This window comes from Lepidochelys olivacea (genome assembly GCF_965140295.1).
Source record: "Lepidochelys olivacea isolate rLepOli2 genome assembly, chromosome: 21".
In the NCBI taxonomy this organism is placed as follows: Eukaryota; Metazoa; Chordata; order Testudines; family Cheloniidae; genus Lepidochelys; species Lepidochelys olivacea.
The window spans coordinates 11,498,731-11,523,133 of NC_140431.1; the positions used below are offsets into that span (position 1 = coordinate 11,498,731).

General features: G+C 50.0%; 1 protein-coding gene across 2 annotated transcripts in view; it reads right to left on the bottom strand.

Annotated features, from left to right (window-relative positions):
• Positions 1 to 22,573, bottom strand: part of TULP1 (TUB like protein 1) — a 33,092-nt gene extending 10,519 nt beyond the window's left edge. The window contains exons 1-7 of one of the 2 annotated variants that reach the window (XM_084611381.1): positions 22,075 to 22,573; positions 6,205 to 6,334; positions 5,530 to 5,679; positions 3,827 to 3,940; positions 2,384 to 2,497; positions 995 to 1,135; positions 325 to 422 (exon numbers count right to left, since the gene is read on the bottom strand). In XM_084611381.1, the coding sequence (XP_084467507.1) occupies positions 325 to 422; positions 995 to 1,135; positions 2,384 to 2,497; positions 3,827 to 3,940; positions 5,530 to 5,679; positions 6,205 to 6,334; positions 22,075 to 22,197 (870 nt within the window). In that variant the 5' untranslated portion in view covers positions 22,198 to 22,573. The remainder of the gene's footprint in view (positions 1 to 324; positions 423 to 994; positions 1,136 to 2,383; positions 2,498 to 3,826; positions 3,941 to 5,529; positions 5,680 to 6,204; positions 6,335 to 22,074) is intronic. The other variant, XM_084611382.1, reaches the window with a different exon arrangement.
• Between the last annotated feature and the right edge of the window lie 1,830 nt (positions 22,574 to 24,403).

Genomic DNA, 24,403 nt, shown 5'->3' on the forward strand with positions numbered 1-24,403 from the left:
CCTCCCCCTGGCCACTGCGGGAACCTGCCGGGGCGACCCCCTCCCCCTGGCCACTGCGGGAATCTGCCGGGGCGACCCCCTCCTCCCAGCTGTTGTGGGAACCTGCCGGGAGCCCCTTTAGGCAGCCCCACCCTCCATTCTTTCTGTGGCCCTGCTCTGCGAGATGGGCTTCCTGCCCATCCTCCCGCCCTCCTTCAGCATTAACACCAGAAAGCTCCTGCGACTGCCCCTGGATTTGGCTCCGGGTCTGCCGTACCCCAGGGGTGAGGGAGCTTGTGAGGAAACCCCTGTTCCCAGTGCTGGCCATTAGCCCTGGCCTTTTACCTTCTTGGACTTCTTCCCTTTCCCTTTCTTATTGGAGTTCTTCTGAGGGCTTTCCGAGGCCTCTCCCTCGCTCCCCTCCCTGGCGGCTTTGGGGAGAGCTGCAGACAGAAAGGCGCACAATGGGCATCGCCCGCTTTGCTGCCCAGAAGCGGCCCAGACCCCATCAGCCCAGCTCCGCCGGCATCGCAGCGGGATGGCGGGGAGGAGCTGAGCGCGCTGGCAGGTGGAGGGCACCGGTGGATTGATTGCCCCCCGGGAGCAGAGCATGTGGAATGGCCCGCACAGCCTACCGGCAGTGGCAGCTCATGACTGAAGCAATGTGATGGGTACCCTGCTAGCAAAGGGAGGGCAAGGGGATCCTAACTCGGTCACATTGAGCTGCTGGCCTGGACAAGCAGCCACTGGGGCATTTGTGCACGAGGCAAGTCAACGGACATGGCCGATTCCACTACTTAAAGTAGCCAGCAGGGAGCAACACATTCTCCTCCTCTAGAGCCCAAATATAGGACCCACAATAATACCCCCACCTGGTGAAGATGGAAGAGTTTGTTACCCCAGGGGTCCAGTATCTGCCCATGTGCTGCCCTGCTGCTGGCCCTGAGCAATGGGACTTGTACCCGTCTGTGCCCAGAGCCTGCCATGGTGCACCCCCAGCTCAGGGAGCACCCACCTTTCTTTTTGGTCTTCTTCTCTTTGTGGTTGTCGCCTCCCGCCTGGAACATGGAAGCTGTGTCCTTTTTCGTGTTGGGTTTGATTGGCTTGGTGCTGGAATCGGAGTCGTCTTCTGCCTCACTGTTCGTGAGAGCTGGGGCTACGGGGAGAGACGCGCACAGAGGAATCAGTCAAGAGAGGGCTACGGATGCCTGTGCTAATGCTCGTGCCTTTCGTCTGAGAGTCTCAAAGCCATCGAGAGACGCTGAAGATGGAGCCCGTATGCATCTGTCATGACAAGGGAATATTTCGCTCAGGAGAATGGAGTTACTCAGGGTGGGTTTTGGTCAAGATCTGGCTGGCGGCAGTCAAAAAAGCGACCAGAATGTTGGGAATCATTAAGAAAGGGGTAGATAATAAGACAGAAAATATCATGTTGCCTCCCTATAAATCCATGGTACGCCCACATCTTGAATACTGCGTGCAGATGTGGTCGCCCCATCTCAAAAAAGATATATTGGAATTGGAAAAGGTTCAGAAAAGGGCAACAAAAACTATTAGGGGTTTAGAACAGCTTCCGTATGAGGAGAGATTAATAAGGCTGGGACTTTTCAGCTTGGAAAAAAGACGGCTAAGGAGGGATATGATTGAGGTCTATAAAATCATGACTGGTGTAAAGAAAGTAGATAAGGAAGTGTTGTTTACTCCTTCTCATAACACAAGAACTAAGGGTCACCAAATGAAATTAATAGACAGCAGGTTTAAAACAACAAAAGGAAGTATTTCTTCACACAACGCACAGTCAACCTGTGGAACTCCTTGCCAGAGGATGTTGTGAAGGCCAAGACTATAACAGGGTCCAAAAAAGAACTAGATAAATTCATGGAGGATAGGTCCATCAATGGCTATTAGCCAGGATGAGCAGGGATGGTGTCCCTAGCCTCTGTTTGCCAGACGCTGGGAATGGGCGACAGGGGATGGATCATTTGATGATTCCCTGTTCTGTTCATTCCCTCTGGAGCTCTTGGCACTGGCCACTGTGGGAAGACAGGATGCTGGGTTGGATGGACCTTCGGTCTGACTCAGTATGGAAATTCTTATGTTTTTATGTAACACCTTCACTCTTCGGAGACGTGCCATGGGTCTATTACTGATCGCACGGGCCTCATCCAAACGTCATACAGCCACGTGCCAGGGGAACCGGGTCAGCACTGAGGCAGGGCAGGGCGCTTCCCCTGCTGAAGCATCACCAGAGTTCCTGGGAGGTCTCTCATCCAAGTACTGACCACCCAGCCCTAGCCATATCCCAAGGACTCCTGTGGTACCAGTGGTGACTCCTTGTGTGCCCTTTGTTGATGACGAGAGCTCTGGGGGCCCAGGGGATGTATGGGCAGTTGTCGCCCTTCACCTTTCTTTTTGCCTTTTCTCTCCTTCTTGTCCCCGCTCACTTGGAACATGGACGTCGGCTCCTTCTTCATGGGCTTGGCAGCTCTGGGCTTGGCATCACAATCACTTTTGTCTCCTATTGGGAGGGAGAAAGGAGGAGGGAGAAAAGGGCAGAAGCAGGGAGGGCGGAGGGAATAGTGAGGGGTAAGTGATGGGGCGGGGGGGAGAGAGAGAGAACAGGGAGGAGTGGGGACAAGCCCGGGAGCAAGGAAAGAGGGAGGGGGAGGAATGGGGGAAAAGCCAGGTGTGTTGAGGGGAGAGCGCAAAGGGCAGGGAGGAGATGAGAGAGAGAAGGGGGACACAGGGATGTAACTTTGGGGCCTCTGGAGACGCAGACACAGGAGAGCTCCAGCCCTCTGCTGCCCTCCTCCCTCAGCCACTTCCCTGGAGGCTTGGGGCCTCAGCTGGCCAGTGGTCCCTGTTCATTCCCAGCCTGGGTGTTAACTGCTCAGTCCTGCTGACTTCCCTAATAACCACCCATTGCAACTCACCACCTCTGGCTGGCACTTCTCTCAGGCCAGCCCTGAGCCAGAGCTCTCCCTGGATCCGAGCTGCCCTCTCCATGCCCTGCCTGCGTCCAGGCCCCCATCTCCTGCTCTCTAGCAGTGTGTGTCCCTTAACACCCAGGCTGAGCCTGCTCCACTGACCCAGGGGGGAGAGAGATTCCCTGTTGGCCCCTCCAGGAGAAGGCTAATTGGAAGACAATGCTGAGAACACCCTGCCAGCAGAGGGTCTCTCCCTCAGCCATATGCTGGCGGGGAACTCGGACTCGGGCTCTGGCTGGGAGAAACAAATCCCCTGTGGTTTAGCCTCAAGGGTGCTTGATTGGAAAGAGCCTCGTCCGCCCCGCCATGCACGACGGTGGATCCTCAGGCTCTGGAAGCTCAGCTCTGCGAAGGACTCTAAATGCCGAGGTCCATCTGACTCCCGGTCTGTCCGCTTACAAGGCGGAGACATCCCGAAGCCAGGCAAAGAAACACCAGCTCCAGCCCAGCTGCCTCGGTTGACAGGGAAATGGAAATATGCAGCAAAAGGATCCTTCCACTCCTGTCCCCTTGGGCATTTCCTGGAGAGGGACTCTGATGTACACACACAGATCCCCAGAGACAGAGGGTACCTCACCTGGCCTTGCCTCAACATAGCATCTGAGCACCTCACGCCCTTTGACCGGGCGGACTGTGGTCCCCATCGCACAGAACAGGGACTGAGGTTCGTAAAGGGGGAGTGACTTACCCAAGAGTCACACCCGGAGTCTGCGGAGGAGCAGGGAATTGACCCAGCTCCCCCAAGTCCTAGTCTAGCACCCTCACCGCTGAAGCATCCTTCCTCTCACTCACACAGCAGGGTTCACTCCCAGGGTTCACCTCCACATGCCAGCCCTTTCTCCGGGGCTCCAGCTTCTGACCTTTCAGCTTGGGTTTTCTCTCCCTGCTTTCTCCAGCTGGGATTTCTTTGGGGAGCTTCTTTTTTGGCTTCTTCGGCGGGTCATCGTTCTCCGCCTCCTCCTCCTCAGAGTTCTCTGGAAGTTTGGGGGTGGGGGGGAGCAGAGGGGGGACGAAATGAAGATTAAAGAAAAAGGGACACTGCCACATTACGATGGCTCCGCCTGCCCTGTTTAGAGGAACTTTCTCCGCTGCTGGGGTCTAGCCTGGGGCCCACTGGACCTGGACCTACCCATTGCCGTATGTCAGCCATTGCTTACACCTCACCCATCCAGTGTCTGGGAGTCTAGTCCGTGCTGGGGCTCAAACCAAATTTGATCACGAATCCTGGAAAACTGGTTTCTAACCAGCTTGGCCAGCCAGTGTAAATGGGATCAATCCAGGTGAGAAGAAAGCTTAAATGTGTGCTTAAAAGCCTACGTAGGAATCTCCAGTCCGGAGGGCTGCTCTGACTTCACTGGGCCCCCGCTGGGAACTCCCCCGCCCCCAAGTCAAACCGCTTTGAGAACCAGTTTGGGCAGCCTGGAGCGTGGCCTCCACCACACCAGCTGAACCAGTTTCAAACCTGGTTGGAAATGCTGGGGTGTAGATCAGGGCTTTTTACCCTAGGAGTTTACCCTATAGGAAATAGTAGGTTAGAAAATAAAGGCCGCTGTATTTGTGCGCAGGAGAGCGAGAGTTTGGGGTTGCGGAGGGCGTGTGGTACAAGGCTGCCACCTAGTGACTGTCTTGCCTCCTGGGCTTTTCCTAGGAGTCTGTGTAGTACAAGCATCCCATGGGGAGTCCTTTCCTCTATCCCTCGCCTCCTCCCTCCCCAGGAGAGACAGTCACAAGGAAAGGAGCCATTGCCCATAGACACCCACCCTGGTGGGTCAGGGCGGGTGAAATATTTGTCTGGAAAATGGACCTTGTATGCATGAGAGGACAGGCATTAGAATGGGGCCGAAAACTGCAGCAGCCATCTGCCCATTCTGTGCAGCTGTCCTCTGAAAGCAGAGACGGGTGTTACTCACCCTACGTGGGAGCTGGGGGACTCTCTCAGGACATGTCCTTTCATTGCCTTTTACGGGTGGAGGGGGGGTCGGTTCTCCAGCGGTGCCAAGAGTGTTTTCAGGAAGGCTTTCAGATGGGTTTGGATCGAAAGTACACAGCACATGTGGGAGGGCTGGGTTTGGACTGGGGCACATGGTGCTGTTTTGGGTTTGGATGGAGATTGTGTTGCAGTGTGATTTTTGGATTGTGGGATATGTGCAGAGCTGTGTGCTGGATTGAGTGAGTGAGTGAGTGAGAGAGAGAGAGGACTACATCTGCATGGCGTAGCTGTGTTTGGGTCAGGTCCTGCATGCAGAGCAGTGTGTTGGATTGGGAGCACAACGTGAGTGTACGAGGGTTGTGTTTGGCCGGGGACACGTGGCGTAGCTGTGTTTGGATTGCAGTGATGCGAGGGTGCACTTGCATTGTGGCGTGCATGCCTGGCTGTTGTGTTTGGGCTGAGAGTGTAAAGCGAGTGTTATGTGGCTGGATTGTGACACGGGCAGGAGCCTGTGGCCTGTATGCTGGTGTGTGGCTGGTCGTGGCTGTGTGCTAGGATTGGGTGCGGTGGGCGTGAGGGTCTGCAGCATGCATTAGAGACCCCCTGGGCGGAAGGGGCCCAATGCCTTCTTACCTTGCTTCTTTTTTGAGGCTTTGGCCACACTGAAATGCGACGTGGGATTTTCCTTCTTCTTCCTGGGCTCTTTGGTGGATTTGGGGTAGGGCTGCTTCTTGCTCTCTTCCTCCAGTTTCTCCTCCTTCTTCTTCCTCAGTTTCCTGACAGCTGCATGTGGAGAGAGTGGCCAGAGTGAGGACAGAAACACGGACCGGGACAGGCCGGGACAGGCGGGGAGCGGAACAGCACATGCTCTGTGTGGTGGGGCTTGGAATGAAGTCAGACTCCATTTACCCCATAGCACACTGGCAGAGGGGAGAAGTGGATGGGGGTGCGTCTCGCCGGGGAAGGATGTAGGGGGGCCGTTTGTCTCTGGGAGGCCATGGAAGTGAGGCCTCCCAGCTGGGATTCTCAAGTCCTAGTCCCAGCATGGGCACAGGCATAGAGAGATGGCCCGTGCCTTGTTCTGGGGACAAACCCAGGGCTTTGCTGGCTGCCCCTGTGCTGCTGGAGAGAAGCCGGAAACCAGCACAGAAGGGTAAGTGGTTCAGTGAATGCACAGCCCAGAGGGCAGCAGGTGTGGGCTGCAGTTGCATGTGTGATTCAGAACCCTCCCCGATTTATTATCACCCCATCCGCAGCTCCCAGGGGCTGCCTGTCCCCGGCTGTGGCCGAGCCGCTCGCGTCTCTTACTCTGAGAGGGGGCACTGGGCTCCTCTGCGGGGCTCAGATCGTCCAACTTTTTCACTTTCGATTTCTTGGGCTTGGCTTCCAGCGTGGGCTCCTGGTGCTTCTTTTTCTGCTTCTGCCTTGGCAGGAGGCGCTGGATGGAGTGACACATCATTTACAGGCGTACAAAAGACCCAGTAACAGAGCCCCAGCCCTGGAGACCCTACAGTCCACAGGCAGGATTCTGTGCAACCCACTGCAATACAGAACATGCATGAGGGGGCCAGCACCCCTCTGCATGGGGGTGCAGTCTGCATAACTGGAACGCTTCCTGGGACAAGTGGGTCTCCACCGAGCCTCAGAGAGGAGGGGCAGGGCGATAGGAGGATATGAGAAAACCACAGTGGGCAGAACAGAGAGAGGCTGGAGTGGACATGGGCAGGGAGCAGTGAGGAGAGAAGGGACGTGCAGGGAGGGGAAACTGAGGCGAGAGATCTAGGAGGGAACAGAGCTGCCAGGTGAGGATGAGAAGAAAGATGCACCATGAGAGCAGGAGGTTATGCAGGCAGGAGAGGGGCAAAGGGTCCAATACAGAGACAGAGGGAGAGTGCAGAAGATAAAGGAAAAATCAGCCCAGCCCAATCTGTTCAGTATCTGGATCTACCTTCAAAACCAGACACACTCGCCAACTGACTAAGCAGAGATTTGAAAGAAATGCTCCAGTGAAGCACTGGCAAAGGTGAGGGCCAGGGATGAAGGGGCAGATGGAGGGGGCTAACAGAGCATGCAGGGAAGGGACCTAGCTGGCTAGGGAAGAAATCCCTATCCTAGATATCCCCTTCGCTGCTTGAAAAAAGCAGTTTTTCCTTAGTGGGTCCCGCCTTCAGCCCCTAGAGCCCGATTCCCATCTCGCCCAGCCTGGTATAAATCAGGAGTCGTTCCACAGGGCCTGATTCCCATCAGGAGTAACTCTGCTGAAGTAAACGGAGTTACCCTGATGTAAAAGCAGCGTGAATGAGATCAGAATCATGCCTGATATCTTTCTCCTGTTCTCAGTCCTCTATTCAGCAGTAACATTTTCCCCCTCACAATTTTAAAAAGACGTTGCCCAGCTGGTTCAAAAGTAAAGTTTTGTTGGGGGAAAAAAAAAGATGATCAAACAATCTTAATACACTGATTTCATCTTTTTTTAAACCTTTCCCCCCTTTCTTAACAAAATGAAAAGCATCGTTGTACAATAACGTGGATTTCTTTTCATCGTGCCCCTGCACCATCCACAACCCAAGCATTGCCCCGTTGTGCAAGGGCAAGGGAACCAGAGTGAAATGATCTGAAATGTCAAAAAGGAAACCACCACCACCAAATAAGAGAATTAGATTTTTTAAAAAATTTTAAACAGACTCCAACAAGAAACTGCTGAGCTTGAATTAGTATGCAAACTAGACACCATTAACTTGGGTTTGAATAGAGACTGGGAGTGGCTGGGTCATTACATGAAAGCTTATGCTCTAATAAATTTGTTCGTCTCTAAGGTGCCACAAGTCCTCCTGTTCTTTTTGTGGATACAGACTAACACAGCTGCTACTCTGAAACCTCCATCTTAAACCATTTCAGGGGTTAAAAGAAACACAGGGCCGGACCCCTTGGCTTTTTTTTTTTTTAATTGGATGTTTAATCTGATAGTGTTCCTTTAAGAGCTAACCATTAACACCTGGATCTTTCCTTCACAGTCATTCTGCCAGCAGGCTAATGTTGAGACATGCCCAGAAACAGGAGCCAGACAAGCCTTTCCTAGCCGTGGATGGTGTCCAGAGAGAGTCACAAATCGCCCAAAACTCAAACCAGGCTTCTTTATTACGTTCTATTCCCTGTCTTGTTTCATAGGCAGCCCTATGGATGGGGATGGAACTGCACCGTGGTCACTGTTTTTGTTGTGAATTTTGTGCTGACATAAGGGGAGAGATGGCCAGCCCTAGAGACTGATCGACGTCCTGCTACAGACCATGATCGGGCACATGCTGCCTTCACGCCATCCCATCCGGGATCTCCAGAAACCATTCCTAGGCTTGGATGGGCACTCCCAGGCCACTTCAGACTTTGATCTCTTTGTTGAGATGGACAGTTAGTGTAGGCTGACCAGATAGCAAGTGTGAAAAATCAGGAAGTGGGTGAGGGGTAATGGGAGCCTATATAATCTCCTGGAATCTCCTTCCTTAGAAGTTTTTAAGGTCAGGCTTAACAAAGCCCTGGCTGGGATGATTTAATTGGGGATTGGTCCTGCTTTTGAGCAGGGGGTTGGACTAGATGACCTCCTGAGGTCCCTTCCAACCCTGTTATTCTATGATTCTATGATAAGAAAAAGCCCCAAATATCGAGGCTGTTCCTATAAAATCGGGACATCTGGTCACCCTAAGTTAGTGCTAACTGAGGGGGTGATGTCTGTGTTCAGAAACCATCCACTAGAGCCAAAACAGAGCCACTACCTGATGTCACAACCAGCCACTTGGTTACAACACCGCGGAACCCTCTTGGTCACTACCAACCTGCCATGATTTGGACTGGCAGAAACCATCCATAGGGCATTACCATTCCCCTGGGCTACTCGGCCACCTCTGTGCTCTTTCATTGTCTCGCTCAACCTGCTCCAGCGGCAGTTCTGCTGTTGTTGTGATGGGTGGGGATTGGTTTTTAAATAATCCAAAAATATCCTTCCAAGAATTCCTTGGGCCTCGGGGAAACAGCTTCAAAGAACAAACGAAAAGTCATATTGGGCTACATTCTTCTAAAAGTTTCTCCTGCCAAAATCATTTTTTTGAAGCCATCCTCCCGCTGAATTTCGTACTTTGCCCGCAAGTCTTTCGGGCACCTAGAGGGCTGCGTGGATTACACTTCTTCCACAGTCTTCAGGTCGGAGTTTCCCCAAAATCTGTCCTGCTAGAGAATGGAATTCCTGAGAAGGCAGCATCCGTCGGCTACAGGAGCAGGTCAATTGGCAGTCGGAGTAGTTGCCTCCGGCCCCAGAACCAGCACATCGGAGCAATCTCCCCAGCACAACACAATCATCTCATTACATGTCAAGACCCTGTCCAGAGCCAATATGATACAGAGGAGAGTGACGAGGGGCTGCTGGCCAAGAACCCAGAGCGCTGATGACTCAACCTTCTGGAGAGTTGATGCAGGTCAGTCTCTGGGGTTTAGTGATCACACAGTGTCACTAGCTGTTGAAATGCCCAGAGTAAATTGGAAAGGGAGCGCTGCAGCCTTCCCACTCCCACTGGTGTAAGTCAGGAGAGATTCTCCGGAGCCGAGGGAGTTACCTCAGTGTAAAAGTGGTGGTAACAGGCTCAAAGCCAGGGCCAGGAGGACATGGGATATGCCGTCACGGGATGGGCCAGACAATTTGTGACGTGATGAAGGCGAAGACTATAACAGGGTTCAAAAAAGAACTAGATACGTTCATGGAGGATAGGTCCGTTAATGGTAGAGATGCTGTCCCTAAGCTCTGATGGCCAGAAGGTGGGAATGGGCAACAGGGGCTGGATCACTTGATGATCACCTGTTCTGTTCATTCCCTCTGGGGCACCCGGCATTGGCCAGTATCGGAAGACAGGACACTGGGCTAGATGGACCTTTGGTCTGACCCAGGACGGCTGTTTGTTCTTATGGGGAAAGAGTGAAGAATTAAGCCAATGGATGGGGCTTGGCTACAGGTGAAATGTCTCTCTGCTCAACTCCAGAACTGCTAGGCTGGGCAGACCAGAAGCCCGTCTAGCTCAGTATCATGTCTCTGACAATGGTCAGAACCAGCTGTTTGGAGGAAGATGTAAGAACCCTGCAGGAGGCAGAGCCAGGTAACATGCCCGCAGCACTGGTCTCTAAGAGGTTGGCACCTCTAAAGCATGAAGTTGAACAACTACAGAATCATCGAAATGCGGGGCTGGAAGGGATCTCAAGAAGCCTACTCCAGCCTGCTGCGCTGAGGTGGGACCAAGTAAACCTAGACCAGCCCTGACAGGGGTTTGTCCAACCTGGTCTTAGAAACCTCCAATGACAGGGATTCCACACCCTCCCTTAGAAGCCTATTTCAGAGCTTAAACTACCCTGCCAGTGAGCAAGCTTTTCCTAATAACTAACCTAAATCTCCCCTGCTGCAGATTAAGCCCATTACTTCTTGTCCTACCTTCAGTGGATGTGGAGAACAATTGCTCCCCGTCCTATTTATAACAGCCCTTAGCATATTTGAAGACCGTTACCAGGTCCCTCCCCCCCCCCAGTCTTCTGACCATGCCCACTTTTTTAACCTTTCCTCACAGGTCAGGTTTTCTAAACCTTTTGTCGTTCTCCTCTGGACCCTCTCCAATTTGTCCGCATCTTCCCTGAAGCGCGGCACCCAGAACCGGACCCAGGATTCCAGCGGACGCCTCGCCAGTGCCAAGTACAGTGGGATAGCTGTAACACTGCGTATTCCTGATATCAATGTAAACAGCCAACCCCTTCTCTGAGCAGAGACAAGAGCAATAGAGGCTGACGGGGGGGTCATTAAAGGTGCAGAGAGTGATAAGGAAACAGGTTTGTGAGAGGAATTGGAGATCTCACAGCAGTTCCTAGTGGTCTCCACAGCTCAAAACACACCAGCTGGCCCTGGTTTGCCGGCACTCTCAGCAGAGAAGCCAAGGAATAAATGGCTTCTGAAGAATATGCTCCCCTCTGCAGTCCCTCCAGGTGCACACGGGCACCTTGGTGGTAGAAGTTTGCAGCTCTGGGACCTGTGCTGTGCCTACTCTGGGGATAAAGGGAGGGTTTCAGTCTGCAGGGCTGGTAATACCTTTGCTTTAAAATAAAAATGACAACAGGCGAAGGGGACGAGGGGGTTTAGTCACATGGGCCATTGAAATGAATGGGAGCTGTGTGTCTAAGTCCCTGTGTCAGTGCTGAAACTCCCAGCCCAGCAGCTGAAAGCTTCTGAGGGTAGAATGTGCCTCATGCCCAGTTGCTAGCGATGGCCATCTCCCTCACCAAGAGAGGGCAGCATAGAAACGGGTCCGGCTCCAAACCTCGCCCAGCTCCTGGGGACGCCTGGCTCCGGATGTAAAAGCTCAGGCCCTTCTCTAACTAAACACCAAAGTGACAGAGCAGGGAGGGGCGGCTGAGAGATGCTTACTCATGGCAGAGTCTGTATCGCGTCCATCACAGTAGTCTCTGGGTGCGTTCCCAGAACAAAACAAAACCAGTGTTGCCCCAAAGCCAAGCCAGTCCCTGCCTCTGCACTGCACCTGCTAGCAAAATAATACTTGTGTGTGAAGTACGCACCGCATATGTGTCTGGGCACCCCTCCAGCGGCACAGATTTACAGTTTTTGGGAAAACAACAGGGCTTGACTGCCAGGGAAGGACTCTTTGGAGAAGGGAATGTTCTGGCTTTCGTTCTAATCACAGGCCTGTTGTTTCTTTGCTCATCTGGCTATTGCAGCACTAACAGCTTTCTGCCCTTCTGTCTTGCCCTCTCTGAGGATCTCCGAGCTCTTTACAAACAGCTTCACCTTCTAATGCAGGCATTACTTCACACATGTGATTAAATGAAGAGTTAATGAGCCTACAGATGTGGTCACCCCATCTCAATAAAAAATATACTGGAATTGGAAAAGTTTCAGAAAAGGGCAAAAAAAACCATTAGGGGTCTGGAACAGCTTCCGTATAAGGAGAGATTAATAAGACTGGGACTTTTCAGCTTGGAAAAGAGACGGCTAAGGAGGGATATGATTGAGGTCTATAAAATCATGACTGGTGTAAAGAAAGTAGATAAGGAAGTGTTATTTACTCCTTCTCATAACCAGGGGTCAGCAAATGAAATTAATAGGCAGCAGGTTTAAAACAAACAAAAGGAAGTGTTTCTTCACACAACGCAAAGTCAACCTGTGGAACTCCTTGCCAGAGGATGTAGTGAAAGCCAAGATTATAACAGGGTTCAAAAAAGAACTCGATAAATTCATGGAGGACAGGTCCATCCATGGCTATTAGGCAGGATGAGCAGGGATGGTGTCCCTCACCTCTGTTTGCCAGAAGCTGGGAATGGGCGACAGGGGATGCATCACTTGATCATTACCTGTTCTGTTCATTCCCTCTGGGGCACCTGGCATTGGCCACTGTCGGACGACAGGATACTGGGCTAGATGGACCTTTGGTTTGACCCAGTATGGCCTTTCTTATGTTATTTCAGCACGTGGCAGATTCAGAAACAGAACCCAGGAATCCTGGCTCATGTTCTCTTCTGCTCCCTGCAACTAACCTATGTGTCTGTAGTGACAGGGTCTTCATTTGTGTTACCTCTATCAAGGGCAGAACATTTTAAAAACCATAGAAACAAATTTTGGATGGAAAACCCCTTTGGCCTGTCAACCTAATTGAGCCTCTGTTTCACAGAAGGACAGCCGCACCTCTCCCCCCATGTAGCCAGAGATGTTGGGAGTTTGAGGTAATTCTCCATTCTTGCCTTAAGTTCTCAGCTTCTACAATTCTTTGCATGCAGTGTTGTTGTAGCTGTGTTGGTCCCAACAGGACACGAGAGAGACAAGGTGGGTGTGGTGATATCTTTGATTGGACCGACTTCTGTTAATGAGAGAGACACGCTTTCGAGCTCACACAGAGCTCTTCTTCAGGTTTTTTCAGATTCTTGCCGGTTAGTTGACAGTTCAGCGAGCTTTCTTCTCAGAGAAGGAGCCTCTCCAGATATGTAATCTAATCTCATGTCACCCAGGTCTCAGAGCAGGTGGTCTTCTCTCTTCTTCTGGTTCAACATGTGGGTCCTTAGGAATATAGGAACTACCTGACTTGATCAGACCACCTAGCTCAGGACCCTGGCTCCAACACTGGCCAGCACCAGCTGCGTCAGAGAAAGGCGCAAGAAACCCTAAAGTGGGCAGTTATGGGATAACCTGCCCCTAGGGGAAGTTTCCTCCTGACCCCCAATGGTTAGAGGTTGGCCTGGGCCCTGAAGCAGGATGGTTATAGCCATTCCAAAACTATTCTAAATCTAAATAGCCTCATTACCCATACAACCATCCAGTCCTTCTTTGAAGCCTGCTAAGCTCCAGGCCTAGGTATCTGCATACCTGTTGGCTTGCCAGGTGGGTCCAAATTCAGGCCTTTCTTCGTCAAACATTCCCTTTGCCCCCTGGATAAACCTTGCTGCCATTCACCAAGGTGTCACCAAATTTAAACAACAACAGAGGTTGGCCCACGCTGCAGAGTTTGGGCCTGTATTGGAACGTCCCTGAAGCTCAGGTGGGTTCGATCCGGGGTTTCAGCCCAACCTGCTCGACAGTAGGATGGTGCTAGCACCAGAACAGTCCCAAATCTGGAGGAGGGGGCATCTGGATCTGTGGGCTGGTTCTTACCCACCTCTAAAATAACAGTTTTGAAACAATGGTTTGTAAAGCGGAATGACTTACCACCGAGTGGCCCAAAGAATGGAAGCAAAGGGGGGAAAAAGAGAAAAGGCAGTTAGTAAACAGCCAGGGGAAGGGAGGCGGAGAGATCACTAGCTAGGGGATACAGAGCATGGTGTACTCAGGTTCCATCTGCATCCAGGGCTCCATGGAGGTCTGTAGCTGGTACGGTACCAGCTGGTAAGGTGGTGTAGCTGGTCCTGCCAAGGCACTATTCGTGTCAGGAGAGAAGAAGATCGGAATGCATCCTCAGCCTCATCTGATAAAGCTCTTTCATCTACATGGCACCTGGCGGAGAAGGGATAACTTCCCTGGGAAGGGCGTTTCAGCCACTCACTCGACCAGGATGCTCTCTCAGGTGCGTTCCATGTATTGTAACAAACACAGCCACCATCTGGGTGTTACAGGTGAGCGTGGGAGGCCACCTCTTGGGAGGAGACCAGGCTAGGGCTGTGTAAGCAGCAGGGGTGAACATGGCGCCCCCTGTGGGCATCAGTGTTGGGGCTGGGAGCAGCAGCTGGGAAGGGAGTGTTTCTTTTTCAAACGGGAAGACGCTAGAAGGGGAGAGAGCCAAGAAAGTCCTGATGGGGCAAAGGAGGGCTGAAGAATAGAGAGCCATCATGCGCGCTGGCCAATTCACACCCCTCCTCTAAAACAGCAAAGCACCGCTTTGCATGGGCTGGCCAGGCTCATGTCACACATTCCCCCAGGCCCAGCATAATCACGGTGCCCCGACAGCCGTCTACAGCGGAGACTGTGAAGGAGGCGTCTTGCTTCACAGTGAGGGAGTGACAGGAGGAGCCTGTGCTAAAGAAGACTGGGGTCCTATGGAAAACTGGTGGCAGGTAAAGAGATTTCAGTGACTCTAAGGTGTCCAGAAATAGCTTGTGAGAACCAGTTCCTCTGAGATTAAGGTCACCCAGAGCCAGAGCACAGAGGAAGCAGATGGATTAGATGTACCACACCTAATCCCATTGAGCCGGGGCTATAAATAATGAGGATTAATCAGATAAAGACCACATGGCTTGGCAATTAGCTAGATAATAAACATTTGGGAGGTAGGTGCTGATTTAGAGCCCGCTGCCTGGTGCAAGATGATGTAAATAACACCAGCTGAAGCCTCTCGCTGGATTGCTGGTATATTCACCATTAGATCAAATCACCTTTTCTGTCCCCACCTACAAGCTGTGCTCCAGCGGTTTCATTCTGAGCTATTATTCTGTGCTACTGCGTGGGCTGGGGCTAAGTATAAATTGATACCGAAACGAAAAAGGAAACAGAGCAGGTCTGAGTCACTTCAATGAAATAGCGCCATATTGTGATAATTAACGATCTGCTGGGATATTTTGTAAGAGAAGGGGTGAGACCTCCACTGCCCTGGCCAGATTGCATTGTTTAGTCTGCCTCCCTACTTTCTCCTGCAGCTTCAACGGGCTACTGGTTTCTCCTTCCCCAAACTGCCATGTGTGGTTGCTATGTGCTGCTAAACAGCAGATGTGTTGCACCCCAGAGGTGGCCGCCCTTGAAGGATGTGCAAAGTAATTTGTGCTCCAACTATTTCTGTAGCCCTCATGATGAGGACATTATTATCCAGACTACTGAGAAGATAAGGCCTTTGTGCTCCTAGTTTTCATTCCAGAGAGTTTATACATATGCAATTCACTTATTTAAAAAAAGATTTTGATGGACAGAAACTCTTCTAGCTCCGTCTGGATGAAAACTGGAAGATCACAGTCAGATCCTAATGAGAAAAGCAGCTCCCTGTCCGTCTTTGCTCTATCGACCACGGCATCGAGTTCCAGCAGAAGAGGAGATTTTGGTAGGCAGAATGCAATTACCTTCATCGGAATAAGACCTTCCAGGCTAAGTTTCAGCTGTAAACCAACGGTTACGAAGCGCTGGGGAAAGGAGCGTGTTGTCACAGAAATACGGACAGACCTGTAAGCGCCGGAATGGGGCTGCCAGCTGCTGCTGCCATGGATCAGAAACCGTTCCACCCACTGAGGAGTCATGTATATATCAGCCCAGACCTTGAGATAGGCACACTGAGCGTTCACTGACAACCAAATTCATTCTTGGGCACAGAGGGCGTCTGCCTCTCAGGTGGGCCTGCTTTCCCAGACCTCTAGTGTGTTTTAGCTGTGAACACCCCTGATGCTCTGAGAAGAGGCCTCTGTGTCTAAGTCGGTTGCGTGACACATGTGAAGTGACAGAGGAGCAATAGCACATCATTTCGAGACACACAAGGTCCATGCAATTCCTTTAGCGCCCCCCCCGAGATCATTTTGACATCCCCAGTCTTTTAAGCCAGCCCGTCTCAGGTTCCTAACTGTGCTGAGACATGTCTCCTGACCTACCGTACGACCATTTGATTTCTGTCCATCAAATTCTTTTCCTTTTTAAACAAACCTGAATTGCCTCATGGCATCTCTATTCATTGGTCCACCCTGTCGGTTGTAGGAGCCTTCATCTGTGCAGAGATGGAAACCTGTTTCTCTTTATGGCATCAGCTTGCTCATTTCAAACCTCACCTGAAAAATCTTCTGCTCTTCCTAAGACCTCTTACACAGCAGGGGAGGGGGAGCTAATTAACCTGGTGCCTTCACACGTGAAAGCATTTTGGGGACATGCACTTTGTATGAAAGAGGATTCTTCTTGCTTGTTACTGCAGTAGTGGCTGGAGCCCCCATTCTGCCAGGCCCTGCACAAACAAGGCTGTATCAAAGAGTCCCACTGAGAATTCAGGTTTCAGAGTAACAGCCGTGTTAGTCTGTATTCGCAAAAAGAAAAGGAGGACTTGTGGCACCTTAGAGACTAACAAATTTATTTGAGCATAAGCTTTTGTGAGCTACAGCTCACTTCATCGGATGCAATGCAAATAAATTTGTTAGTCTCTAAGGTGCCACAAGTCCTCCTTTTCTTTTTGCTGAGAATTCAGTGTTTGGTCTATAGTCATTAGTAGCTGTGGTTAGACATTTTCTGTCTCACCCCTTCTGAAGCACCTGGAAAGTGAATCATGACTGAAAGATTAACAGAAGAGATTACGTCAATTAGGAACCGTGAGATCCCACCTCGCTAACAGAGCTCATGTGTAGCCTTAATAACGATAAGAAAAGACAGTTTTAAAAATGGTATAAAATCACCTGTATAAAATCATCAGGTGTGATGTGGATCTGTGTAAGATAGACTCTAATCACCTGTGGGGACAGATTTAATTTTTTTATGACTTTGTATAGCTCCGTGCACACTTGATTCTGCTCTCAATTACACTGGTGCAAATAAGGATTCAAATTCGTGGGAGGTTAGAATCAGGTCCTTCCACTCTGCAGGTAATAATAAGGGAGGTGCAGCCAAGGTTTTCACAACTCCCATTGAAATCAATAGCTCCCAGCACAGTCCTGCTGGGTGAAATCTAGCTGCTCCTACTTCAGAAACATGTGAAAGGTGAACTGAGACCCCTTTCAACCAACCAGGACCTGAGTCCTGGGTTCAATATTTCCCTTGCTAGAGAGTCAGATTATGAATTTAGTTGCACCAGAGTGAATCAGGAGTCATTCCACTGTGGCCCATTGATGCAGACTCTCAATTTACTCCGGTGGAACAGAGATCAGAATCTGGCTCTCCAGATCACGGCTGAGGCACTCTGGAAGAGAAACACACCCTGTAACAACAGCCCACATTGTACATTGCCAGGTAGTTTTGTGGTTAAGGCACTGGGCTGGGACCTGCCTCTGCCACTGACTTCCTGTATGACTTGAGCAACTCACAGTGCCACTCTATGCCTCAGTTTCCCCATCTGTACAATGAAGACAATGGTTCTCCACTTCCAAGGGATCTGAGAGTTGATCCATTAATATTTGTGAGGTGCTCAAGCACTAGAGAGAGGAATAAAGTTAAGTTGATAAATAAAGTCCAGCCTACAAGGCTGTTGATCTTTCACCAACACTAAATTCTTTTAGAATAAAGATGGAAACAGCCTCCAGGAGTAACAGTCGTTCTCTCTGCACAGGGGAGCTGCATTTTATCACCCTCTCTGCCTGAGATACTGAGGTCAGCAGGGATAATGCACTAGTCCCATCTTACAGGTCAAAGACCTGCTTTACACAGCATGCGTGGGCACGACCAGTGCTGTACACAGGGACACCAAAGTGCTGCTCTACTTAAGGGCCGGGCGGCATTTCTGGGACTACTTTCCCCAGGCGCGAGGGACTCTAACCTGGGTAGATCCCACCATTTTCCCGATTCAGCCGCTCCCCTGCCCCCAAGCCCTGGGCTGCGGCAGCCAGCATCATGGGATACTGGGGCCTGGTGTGGCAAACCCTCCCCTCTCCAGCCTTCAGGTGACCTGAATGGCAGTTCCATGCATGCAGGTGGTTATCATTCACCTATAGAGCTTCACCCATGTGCATGCGAGGGGCTGCCTGGGGGGTGCCTACACGGGCGTGTAATTCACGCTAGTATGGCTCCATCGGTGGTCGCAGTTCTAGTGCAGACAGGGACTGGGCCGGCTCAGCAGGATTGGCTGACGTGATGGTAGAGACAGGTCTACACCCTTGCTGGAGCTGCACCGGTGGGGATTTCTGGGTCGGCGTTTGCCTAATGTAGCATTTTAGTTAGACCTCTTAGGTCCTTTGGTCTGGCTTGTTGTAATAGTTTAAGTTTCATCAATTTTCCATACCCTTTTGTGACTCCTGACTTAAAAAAAATCAAGAAAAACCCTTCCCCTGAGGATTTCACACCACTCTAAAGAAGCCTGCAAGGTAAGGAAGGATCGGTCCTTCTATTGTGCAGATGGGGAAACTGAGGCATGGAGCAAGGAAGTGACTTGCCCCAGGCTACGCACCACATCAGTGTCAGAGCTGGGGCTAGAACTCCATCTTGACTCCTACTCCTGATCTCTAACCCTTAGAGAACATCTCCAGCTCACCCTATAAATATATAAAACCACCCAAATATTTGGGTTTATAGAGTGGCTCCTGGGAAACGAAGGGGCGTATTTTCCCCACTGACCCTTACCTTTCCCATGGACATTTTTAGATAGGTCTTGATTAATTTTAGCTTGCTGAAACTCCCTTCGTTAGCAGCCACGGTTACAGGAAGACAGCAACACACGCGGTGCTATTTCTGTGTTAGGGAAACTCACATCTAAAGACCTTTTGCGAAAGTAGCTAAGGAGATCAATGGGCATTTTCATTTCCAAGTCATCCATAAAGATTCACTGGCAACACCCGGTGAAGTGCTCAATCTCGTTCTCAAAACTCAGTTTAAATCTCAGGGTAGCTGCTTGCTAAGTTTCAAGCGTGCCTTTCTAGGGCTTCACTGATGAGACTTCCCAGTTTCTTGCTCATACTTCTCCACCTCCACTGTACTTAGGCCTCCTCTCATCCAGTTGTGTTAATACTGTGTGTAAGACAGGGTTTATTCCCTCCCACCCACCCCACTGTTGCTCACACGTTCTTGTCAACTGCTAGAAATGGCCCACCTTGATTATCACTACAAAAGGTTTTTTTTCTCTCCTGCTGGTAATAGCTCACCTTACCTGATCACTCTCCTTACAGTGTGTATGGTAACACCCATTGTTTCATGTTCTCTGTGTATATAAAATCTCCCCACTGTATTTTCCACTGCATGCATCCCATGAAGTGAGCTGTAGCTCACGAAAGCTTATGCTCAAATAAATTTGTTAGTCTCTAAGGTGCCACAAGTACTCCTTTTCTTTTTAAGACAGGGTAGGAAACCTTGCATCCAAAAACTGTTTCGGGCTCTGATGAGCTTTTGTCCTTTGCAAGTTTGCCTGGAATTACTTTCCTCACCTCTCTCTTTGAGCTGCATGGATATTCCTAACGTTTCGGTCTGCGAAGCAGCAGCTCCCATCCTTACACCTAACAAACCCAGAAAACCTTAATTCCAATAAAGCGTCTCGAAGGCCAACAAGTAAACCACAAGTCATTCGCACACCAACATCTGGTCTCTAACCATTTTTGCTCACAACATTAATTTTTGGTAAGATAGCAAAACACATCTCAGCCGCGACAAGAAACCAAAACCCTGCAATGGTGGTTTGTAAGCAATCAGCTTCCGACTTAAGTTCTGCCATAAGATTGCGACCAGTTTTGTTCTCATCTAAAGTGGCAAGAACACCCTCGACCTGATCTTGTAGCAGACAGACTGCCTCGATCCTTGCTGACCATCTGGTTGTGCTTTGGCACTTTAATATAATGCTCATATGTTTTTTCAACACTTCCCTGCAATGAACAAAAGCGGCAAACAGGGTCTACAATCTTTGAACGATTCCACAAAAATAAGACAACTTGGGGAACACCTGCTGACCAAGATTCAGTGAGCAGGCAGCATGTGGGATGAAAGATGTAGACTGATTTCCCAGCTGAATTAGATTTTGAACACCTTTGTATGCTGAAGCCAGGTGAGCTCTGTTGCCGTAGTTTTGTCCCCAGCAATCAGTCATATCTAAACCATCTTTTTTCAGCTTCTCTAAAATAACCTCAGTAATCATAGAACCATAGAACATCAGGGTTGGAAGGGACCTCAGGAGGTCATCTAGTCCAACCCCCTGCTCAAAGCAGGACCAATCCCCAACTAAATTATCCCAGCCAAGGCTTTGTCAAGCCTGACCTTAAAAATCTCTAAGGAAGGAGATTCCACCACCTCCATAGGTAACACATTCCAGTGCTTCACCACCGTCCTAGTGAAAAAGTTTTTCCCAATATCCAACCTAAACCTCCCCCACTACAACTTGAGACTATTGCTCCTTGTTCTGTCATCACCTACCACTGAGAACAGTCTAGATCCATCCTCTTTGGAACCCCCTTTCAGGTAGTTGAAAGCAGCTATCAAATCCCCCCTCATTCTTCTCTTCTGCAGACTAAATAATCCCAGTTCCCTCAGCCCTTCCTCATAAGTCATGTGGTCCAGCCCCCTAATCATTTTTGTTGCCCTCCGCTGGACTCTTTCCAATTTTTACACATCCTTCTTGTAGTGTGGGACCCAAAACTGGACACAGTACTCCAGATGAGGCCTCACCAATGCTGAATAGAGGGGAATGATCACGTCCCTCAATCTTCTGGCAATGCTCCTACTTATGCAGCCCAAAATGCCGTTAGCCTTCTTGGCAACAAGGGCACACTGTTGACTCATATCCAGCTTCTCGTCCACTGTAACCCCTAGGTCCTTTTCTGCAGAACTGCTGCCTAGCCACTCAGTCCCTAGTCTGTAGCACTGCATGGGATTCTTCCTTCCTAAGTGCAGGACTCTGCACTTGTCCTTATTGAACCTCATCAGATTTCTTTTGGCCCAATCTTCTAATTTGTCTAGGTCCCTCTGTATCCTATCCCTACCCTCCAGCGTATCTACCTCTCCTCCCAGTTTAGTGTCATCTGCAAACTTGCAGAGGGTGCAATCTACTCCATCTTCCAGATCATTAATGAAGATATGGAACAAAACTGGCCCCAGGATCGACTCTTCGGGCACTCCGCTTGATACCAACTGCCAACTAGACATGGAGCCACTGATCACTACACACTGAGCCCAATGATCTAGCTAGCTTTCTATCCACCTTATAGTCCATTCATCCAGCCCATACTTCTTTAATACGCTGCCCTGCTTTGGCGTGGAGAGCAATGAAATCTGCGAAGCATTAAAGAGGGCTCTGAATGGTCCATTTGGGGCACTTGTTGGAAGGAAAGAGCAAAAACCAAAAACAAAACATGGGGTCCTGTACATGCCTGGTTCTACTGGAACCATTTGAACCCCCGTTCACATGGGCCTGCTCAGGCCCCAAGTTCAGAGCTGGACAAGAATTTAGCCAAAGTCTTGGCTGCGGGTGGTGTAGGGGAATCAACTGGGGCCACACTGTGCATGGGTGTGTTTGGGTAGAACCTACTAGTACAGACTGCAGAGAGGGCAGCGTGTCATTCCCAGAACTCACCGTTAGTTCTAAGAGCCTCATATACAAACACAACTGCTTTATCAGAGCACAAGAGACTGGAGAGTCCCTCAGTTCTGGGCTCACAACCCATATCCACAGTTTAGCCCATCTCTGCAAAGCACCTTCTCAGTCACAAAAAGAAAAGGAGTACTTGTGGCACCTTAGAGACTAACCAATTTATTTGAGCATAAGCTTTCGTGAGCTACAGCTCACTTCATCGGATGCATACTGTGGAAAGTGTAGAAGATCTTTTTATAGACACAAAGCATGAAAAAATACCTCCCCCCACCCCACTCTCCTCTTCCCAGCCCTGCCAGCAACTTCAGTCCAGGAACACAAATCGGTACCCGAAACAGACGGCATGTCTGAATCTCCTGCATTCTCATCAGCTTCTCTCCGAAACTGTGTGAGATACTGCTGTGATGGGAGCCATAGGAAAACCTAAGGCAGGCAGATGTACAGGGGCTTAGAGTTAGGCAGGAGAAGAGTGGGAAGATTTTCTTACCTGCTTGTTAAGTTTCTGCTTCTGGGGGCTCCCAGGTTCCTCAGTCACACTGTGGAGGGGAAACAGCGCAATGAGATGAAGGCCTGTGTCTCCAAAAGCCACAGTGACTTTGCATGGCTCCATTTTTGAGGGCCCACCTGGAGTGGCCTTAAAGGCCGTACTTAATTTGTGCCAGGGCTTGGCAGTTCATAGCCCCAGCACCTCTGGGCTTGTGGCATCAGTTATAGATGTAAAAAAATTGCTTGAGCCCCGGCACCGCTTTCATTACAAATTAAGCACTGCTTAAAGGGGCTTGATTGTCAGTGGATGGATGCTCCGTGCTGTCTGATACAGCATGCCTCAAGCTGGGCTCCCAACAGTGGAAGCAGCCAAAGTCACCAGTCCTGTTAGAAAATCGTGGTGAGGGAAACAAACTTTGACCCTTAGGTTTACATCAATCCCAGCTGAGAGAGACGGAATCCACTGCCGGCTCCCACTCCCCCGTACACTCCCTGCCCACCTCTTTCTTCTCTGGGGGCTAGAGGGAATACACCTTGTCATAAATATAAAGGGAAGGGTAAACCCCTTTGAAATCCCTCCTGGCCAGGGGAAAGCTCCTCTCACCTGTAAAGGGTTAAGAAGCTAAAGGTAACCTCGCTGGCACCTGACCAAAATGACTAATGAGGAGACAAGATACTTTCAAAAGCTGGGAGGAGGGAGAGAAACAAAGGGTCTGTGTGTCTGTCTATATGCAAAAAGAAAAGGAGTACTTGTGGCACCTTAGAGACTAACCAATTTATTTGAGCATGAGCTTTCGTGAGCTACAGCTCACTTCATGCTCAAATAAATTGGTTAGTCTCTAAGGTGCCACAAGTACTCCTTTTCTTTTTGCGAATACAGACTAACACGGCTGTTACTCTGAAATCTGTCTATATGCTGGTTTCTGCCGGGGATAGACCAGGAATGGAGTCTTAGAACTTTTAGTAAGTAATCTAGCTAGGTATGTGTTAGATTATGATTTCTTTAAATGGCTGAGAAAAGAATTGTGCTGAATAGAATAACTATTTCTGTCTGTGTATCTTTTTTGTAACTTAAGGTTTTGCCTAGAGGGGTTCTCTATGTTTTTGAATCTAATTACCCTGTAAGATATCTACCATCCTGATTTTACAGGGGGGATTTCTTTATTTCTATTTACTTCTATTTTTATTAAAAGTCTTCTTGTAAAAAACTGAATGCTTTTTCATTGTTCTCAGATCCAAGGGTTTGGGTCTGTGGTCACCTATGCAAATTGGTGAGGCTTTTTATCCAACATTTCCCAGGAAAGGGGGGGTGCAAGTGTTGGGAGGATTGTTCATTGTTCTTAAGATCCAAGGGTCTGGGTCTGTAGTCACCGAGGCAAATTGGTGAGGCTTTTTACCAAACCTTGTCCCAGAAGTGGGGTGCAAGGTTTTGGGAAGTATTTTGGGGGGAAAGATGCGTCCAAACAGCTCTTCCCCAGTAACCAGTATTAGTTTGGTGGTGGTAGCGGCCAATCCAAGGACAACGGGTGGAATATTTTGTACCTTGGGGAAGTTTTGACCTAAGCTGGTAAAGATAAGCTTAGGAGGTTTTTCATGCAGGTCCCCACATCTGTACCCTAGAGTTCAGAGTGGGGGAGGAACCTTGACACACCTCTGTACCCAGAGAGCATTCTGCAGACTGGCGTATTACAGGTCACTAACACAGGATCTCTGAGCAAGAGGTGGACAAGCCACAGAGGCACCCTGTGTGCCCTAAGTTGCCACATGCTGTTTCCTATCTCCCTTTATTTCCCACGGGTCTCAGTTCCCATTCCCATCCTTGCCTGTTATTCCGGCTGCTCCCAGAACCTATGGCTGTTTGTCACGGTAACAGAGAATTTGGGAACATTTACAATAGAAGAACCAGCAAATGGACCTCTAGCAAACCCAGCTGCGCAACAAGGCAGTTCAAGGACATGCAGAACAGCTGCACCAGCTGTTAAGGCTGGGGGGAGGGGGGGAGGAGAGGGAGAGAGATTCTGCTTCTAGTTTATCCCAGAAAGTCTAATGCTGCTCAGAGCTGGAGATGTGGAGTGGGGTGGGTGCTGGCAGAGAGGTGACCCTCTCATTCCAGCAGATGGCACTGCAGCCTGTCAATGTAGCTAGTAATGTTTATTGTTAAATACACAACAGTGGCTGTTGGGAGAAGGGATCCTTTGGTAGGCTTGTGGCCCAGTGATCAGGCAGAGGAACCCCAAGGGGCATGTTTTCATGCATTTTCAGACCAGCAGGGATCAACCAGTCTGCCCTCCTGCCTAACCCAGGCCAGAGAATGTCACCAAGTGACTGAT